This window comes from Austrofundulus limnaeus, unplaced genomic scaffold (genome assembly GCF_001266775.1).
Source record: "Austrofundulus limnaeus strain Quisiro unplaced genomic scaffold, Austrofundulus_limnaeus-1.0 Scaffold680, whole genome shotgun sequence".
NCBI classification, from domain to species: Eukaryota; Metazoa; Chordata; class Actinopteri; order Cyprinodontiformes; family Rivulidae; genus Austrofundulus; species Austrofundulus limnaeus.
Genome location: NW_013953082.1, coordinates 98,209 through 104,732, shown reverse-complemented (window position 1 = coordinate 104,732; position 6,524 = coordinate 98,209). Strand labels below are relative to the sequence as shown.

Sequence of the window (6,524 nt, the reverse complement as noted above, 5' to 3'; positions counted from 1 at the left end):
CGAGGGTTTCATTGACTGACCAATGAGAGGAGAGTATGCTACACACTGCCGTTAGCTAACACTTTCACCAAGTGATTACTAAAAAGCTTTGTGGGAATTTATTGGCACCAAGGTGAAGTTTATGGTAAGGTTTTCTTCATAAAACTGTATCTTGATGTGTGTTTGTTTTTCAATATCATTAGCATCGCAAGATTTGTTTAGTTTACATGTCCGTAATGCACACCCGCCTTCAGAGTCAAGAACCAATCAAATTTTGTGAAGACAAGCGACCTGAGAGCGCGATTCGCAACGCTGCAATCGCTATCGCGTACTGTGTGTCTGGTTTCACCCTGACTGCGATGACAGCCGTTAATCGCTGTAGTTTGTCGCTCCCCGTGTGTCGAGCCCTTAACCCTGATCCTTTACCTAAACCTAACCTTACAGGTACACTTAACCCTAAATATAACCTAAACTCAATTCACATCTTTAGTCCTAACCATAACCCCTGACCCACCAACAGTCTAGTCCCCCATGGGGACTAGGCTTAGTGCCCCATAAGTAGGTGTGTATGACAAAAATGGTTCTCACATAGTAGGGAATACCTTCCTGCGTACACAAACACATACCTACATTGCATTGACTTCCATTCATTTTCTGGTCATTTTTATAGCCTAATTCTGACCCTTTACCCTAAACCTAACCACCCCAGTACAAATCTGACCCTAAACCTAACCACGCCAGTACATATGTGACCCTAAACCTAACCACCCCAGTACATACCTGACCCTAAACCTAACCACCCCAGTACATANCCACCCCAGTACATACCTGACCCTAAACCTAACCACCCCAGTACATACCTGACCCTAATCCTAACCACCCCAGTACATACCTGACCCTAAACCTACCCACCCCAGTACATACCTGACCCTAAATCTAGCCTAAATCCAATTCACACCTTGGTCCCAAACCTAAGCCTCCAAAATCAGCATCTGGACTTTGGTTCCCTCGAGGAGCACTGTGTCCCCACAAGGCTGTGTTTTTCTGGAAACTGGTTCCCGTGATGTAGCAAAAACATGTCCACACATAGACTACCATAATTTTCTCACACATTTTTAAATAAATGGCTAAAGTTAATAAATAAAATTTAGATGAAATAAAGTACTAGCAGAAAGAGAGGTGCGTGGCAGTTCTGCTTGTCATCCCTCCTTTGTCTGACTAGTTTCTGACAAAATCCACTTTGAGAGTTAAGTCTGTAATTTGGAGAATCAGATGTAAATTTTAGATTGACAGTTAAACAAATAACTATGTGCAGGTGCTGAAACGATCATAAAGAGCATAAATGTATCTCTGTATGTTGATGACGTCCTAATTTATTTTTGGAAAAGTAAAATGTAAATCAGTTCTCGATTTCAGGATGTTTTATTAAGCATTTTCATTTCCCCCCATTTCCAGATACATGCTATGTTTTGTCCTTCGCGATCATCATGCTGAACACCAGTCTACACAACCCTAACGTCAGAGACAAACCCCCCGTCGAGCGCTTTATCTCCATGAACAGGGGCATCAACGGAGGAGGTGATCTGCCAGAGGAGCTTCTCAGGGTGAGGATTTGTCTGCGTCTGCGTGTGTGACGACCGGTATAATCTGTGATGCTTGTGTGTCCCGCGTACCCGACACAAATGAGCCGTGTCCTCTCCTGTTTCCCAGTTTTGATTCATTGTTTCCCTACCCCCCACTACCCTCACTGTCTGCAGAACCTTTACGACAGCATCAAAAATGAGCCCTTCAAAATCCCGGAGGACGACGGCAATGATCTGACACACACGTTTTTCAACCCCGACAGAGAGGGCTGGCTCTTAAAGCTTGGTATGTGCATTCATGATTACAAGCGTGGCCCAGGTTCAGCTAGCAGAGCCTCAACATAGTAGTAGTAGGATTTCCTATGTTTTCTGATGAACTAATATTTGTGTTAACAATAGGTTTTCAGTTGGCCATGCTGGAAGTCAGTAGTAATACTGGCTAAAAAAAATTACTTAACTGTTTTTTAAAAACTTGATGCAAGTGTTCAATATTTCACTTTTTATATCACAATCTTTTCCAAAACATTATTTTTTTGTCTGGTTTATGCAGACCCATATTAGTTTTGGKGTGAGATTGAGATCATTGTCCTGTTGGAATATTCAGTCATGTCCAGTTTTCTTCCAACTTGCTGATCATTTGAGCTATTCATTCTTCAATCCCAGATCATGATGCTACTGTCACCATGCTTAATGCCTAGTAAAGTGTTCTTGTACAAAGTTTTAATTTTTATTTTCTATAGTCCCATAGTGGCCTGCAAATGTCAGCTTTGGTCTTGGACATCTCAGTTTGGGATTCGGTAAAACAACTTTAAGCTTCAACATTGTCGTGCCTTGGTGGTTCCTGGGTTGTTCCTGGCCTCATGAACTAGTTTCCTCTCAGACCAGGGTCATGACTGCCAGCTGCAGCCAGTTATTACTGCTAACAGGAAGTTAAGGGAAATCAGATGACCATGACAACTCATGACAGTTTAGATTATTCAGCACAAATCAACCTAAATGGGATATTTATAGTTRGCTTTTGACTTTTTAAAACAGTTGTTCGTTATGTAGTTATTCCAGTCTAGAAAAGTCCTTGAAGAGCCTGACATTGTCATGATGTTCATGTACGATATGATGAGTGTATGTTATATTCTGAATGAAACTAAAGCCTGGGTTGTGTCTAGTGGAGAAAAAATGTTGAGGGAGTTTCGAAACTCTAGCGCGACTTCTTGATTTCTTTGCTTGAGTTGCAAAAAAAAACTTGCAAAACTTTTTTTGTTGTTGAAAATAATAAAATAAATGGTCACTGAGTTCTTGGAGGTGTCTGGAACCCTACTTGAACCGTTCTCAATTTAGTTTCAGTGAGTTGTAAAGTATGAAAAATGTGAGACAATTTTGGGTGGGGTTGGCAACCTATATGCGACTAAACTAAGACATGAAGCCACAGTATACAGTGTTTAAAAYAACCAGTGGTGGGCACAGTGCCCCTAAAGCACTAATAGGGGAATTAATTTTCTAATTAGTGCTTTGGGGCTTTTGCTAATTTTAGAATTTATTAGTGTGTTAGCACTTGCAAATTTATAGACTAAATTTAGAAGCACTAACTGAGGTCTATAAATGTTATTGATCAACGTTAATGTTAACAGCTGACGGTGAAAGCTGTCGCACATTTGGTTCATATGTGTCAGTTATCCACCAGGTGACAATATACTGACAATATATGAACTGAAATACAGCTGTGGAATATCAAAGATAAGTCTTAAGAGAGCAACATGGCAACATGTGACTCATGTTGTTCATGGGTTGATTGGGTTATTTTAGTGCTTTAGAATTAGTTTTTGCTAAAATTTCAGTGTGTTAGTGCTCTAGAATTAGGGAACCTAAATATTTGAGTTAATGTTTTAGGGCTAGTGGAACTAATTTTTAGATTAGTGCTGCCCACCACTGAARACAACATTTACACGGTATGTCYGAGTGAAAATTTTTGTATTCTCTCACAGTTGTGTGTTTCTAACAAGTCACCAACAGTTACAGCTCAGTGAGATACAGGCTTAAGCTTTCACTGAGCCTACTCTATCATCTGGATTATATCATGTTTACCAGGAACCCAATGTGTAAATTTGGTTTTATTAACAGCTGGGTGTTAACATTGATGTAAAGTTGCTTTCGTGAAAATGTCACGATCTATCTGCAGGTTGGAAATTGCTCAATTTCAAGCTAGAGTTCACTTAAACTAAATCTGTTTTCTATGTTTTATAGCTTTAATTATAGTGGTAACATTTAAATCACATTTAAAATCTCATTTTTGCTCTCAAAATTRTCTACTTCCATCTTGGCTGCCAGATTATTTGTGAAACAGCTAACAATTGTATTTGTTAGTCCACCCTCTCCTCTCATTATAAGTTCATATAGCGACTCATCTTCTCTTTCCACCTCTTTGTCATGGTGATCTTAGTGTTTTTTTTCCTGAAACTTTATGTGATTTATTTTTCTTTTGCTTCTCACCTTTTCTCTCACCCTTTGTTGTATCCTTTAATCCTGCTCTGTAATGGCTGTTCYCTCTTAACTCTTTGTCTCAGGAGGTAGGTAACACTCCGTCCTCCTCCTCCTTCCTCCCAGATCATCACAGACTGTCCTTGCACTGGCATTGGCTGGCATTATCTCTTCAGCGCACTGGGCCCCCTTTAACACACTAGCCACCTCATAAAACTGGCTTCTTGTATCAGAGCTGTAAGAGGACAAATGTTCATTAGCGCTGTGAGCTGGTGGGGGTTATCGCCTGCACAAGCAAGTCAAGCTGGAGGTCTTTGATCTGCATGAGGACTGACTGCATTCCTCTTGTGGCTCTGGAGGGGGTTGAATGATGYACAGGCCTGGTCTGTTGGTGCACACAGGGTTCTTATTCCAAAAAACACCCCCAGTAGGGATAACTATCATCAAACCACTGTGCTGCTCACTATTTGCCCGTAAAGGAATAGTGGAAGTTCTGTTCTGTCAAGTAGTTATCAGTAGTTTGGAACTAATGAGCTGTGACATCAGTCATAGAGCACAGAGTTAAGATAAAGGTCRTCTTCCAGTCTGGGCTGATGGCTAACCAATCTGGTGCTCCTTTCATGTTGTTTCTGCAACAAACTGAACAAGCTAATGCTCAAATGTAGAGATTTATTATTAGCCAGTGTAGTGTGATTTCACACCTGTATAACATTTCTGGGAGAGTAGTTCTATAAGCCTGGAAAGTGAAACAAACGGAGCTCTGGTTTGACTAGTCATTAGCCTTACAGCGTATTCACACACTGTTTAGTCTGATTTAATCGAACTCTAGTTTGTTTGCCTGGAAAGTCCAGTTAGTTTGTGGAGGTGTGAATTAGTAATCAAACTCTGATTCGGATCAAAAAAGCGAACTCTGGTCCGCCTGAAAACCTAGGTCTCGGTTCAATTGAAACGAACTCTGGTGTGGTTCGATTGCATGTGTGAACGCTAAGCGGACCAGAGACCGCTCCAAAAGCAGGAAGCGGACTATACCACATGACATTCTGAGTAATAACAGTATTAAATTTACTTATGTGGTGTAAACACCTCGCTGGACGACTGTATAAGGTGGACATCATGACTGTGGAGCTAGACGCACTCCTACTCGATTAACACTGAGCTTCCTCAGCCGCCTTGTGTGCAAAACAATATTCTCCGTGGTTCTGCCTCATCTTCCTCTCATGCTGAGCTCATTGTTGAAGACTATTTGTTTAGCACATTTGCCAAAAACAAAAAATAATCCCTATAACCACTAAAATATAACGTTACCATCGTTTGTTCACATTTTGTGAAGAAGGAAGTTGCGCTCCATGTCTTCTTCTGAGGTTTTCATKTTGATTCCTTTAGTGGTTCTTTTGTGCAGCGCCCCCACAGGTGAGGGCGGGAACAGGTTGTTTACAGGGTTTAGTTCGGTTGAGAAAGTGCAGTGAGAATTCAAACCACACCAACATAAAATGTAAACAAAGCTTGCAGTTTTGGTCCCCAATCGAACCGAGTCTACCGGACTATCAGGTGTGAATACAACCTTAGAGATGGGATATTTGGCTCTTTGATGGGAGATGGATCTTGTGGATCCATTTATTAAAAAAAAACTGTATATTGCCAAAAGTATTTGCTCACCCATCCAAATGGCTGTGCACTAGCGCACAAAGTAAGGTCCATAAAGACATGGATGGCAGAGACTGGTGTGGATGAACTTGACTTATCTGCACAGATTCCTGACCTCAACCTGATAGAACACCTTTGGGATGAATTAGAGTGGAGACTGAGAGCCAGGCCTTCTGTCCAACATCAGTATGTGACCTCACAAATATGCTTCTGGAAGAATGGTCAAAAATCCCCATAAACACAATAAACCTTGTGGACAGCCTTCCCAGAAGAGTTGAAGCTGTTCTAACTGCAAAGGATGGACCAACATTATACTGAACCCTATAGATTAGGAATGGGATGACACTTAAGCTCATACACGGTGTTTCCCTGTACCGCAGAAGATGGCGGCGGTGGCGGCAGATGTACAGTATGTAGCTGTGCAGTATCGCTGCAGGAAAATACATCCCATTTGGCTTTACAGGTATCTGCAGGTCTGTTTTTGACCAAGTTTTCCTCAGCTTTAGTGTTGCTGTTACTCTGTATGCTACATAAACGGAAGATCAAAGACGCAAATGACGGACATCATTTTCGAAAAACAACAGCACACAAGCATCTTATGGTGTGTATACAAGCATCGAGCATAAGTTATCCTAACTTTGGTAAATATCATCTACCTTGCCGGTTGGGCTGGTTTCTCCGGCTTGCTGCTGTTGCGGCGTGTCTCRGTRGAGTGGYGGATGTGGATGGAGTCCCTCGGCCCTTGGATTGTCCCTCGTGTTTGGACGGAGCGCCTGGGGTGGACTTGCTGGCCTGGACGCGTGGCGGTGGGAGCAGGAACGGAGCGACTAATCTAACAAGTGAGCC

General features: G+C 41.8%; 1 protein-coding gene across 1 annotated transcript in view; it reads left to right on the top strand.

The window, feature by feature from the left end:
- Window positions 1-6,524, top strand: part of LOC106531820 (cytohesin-3) — a gene marked incomplete at its 3' end in the record, with an annotated part of 54,613 nt that overhangs the window by 38,381 nt on the left and 9,708 nt on the right. The window contains 2 exon segments of the mRNA XM_014027747.1: window positions 1,435-1,583; window positions 1,737-1,848. Of these exon segments, the coding sequence (XP_013883201.1) occupies window positions 1,435-1,583; window positions 1,737-1,848 (261 nt within the window).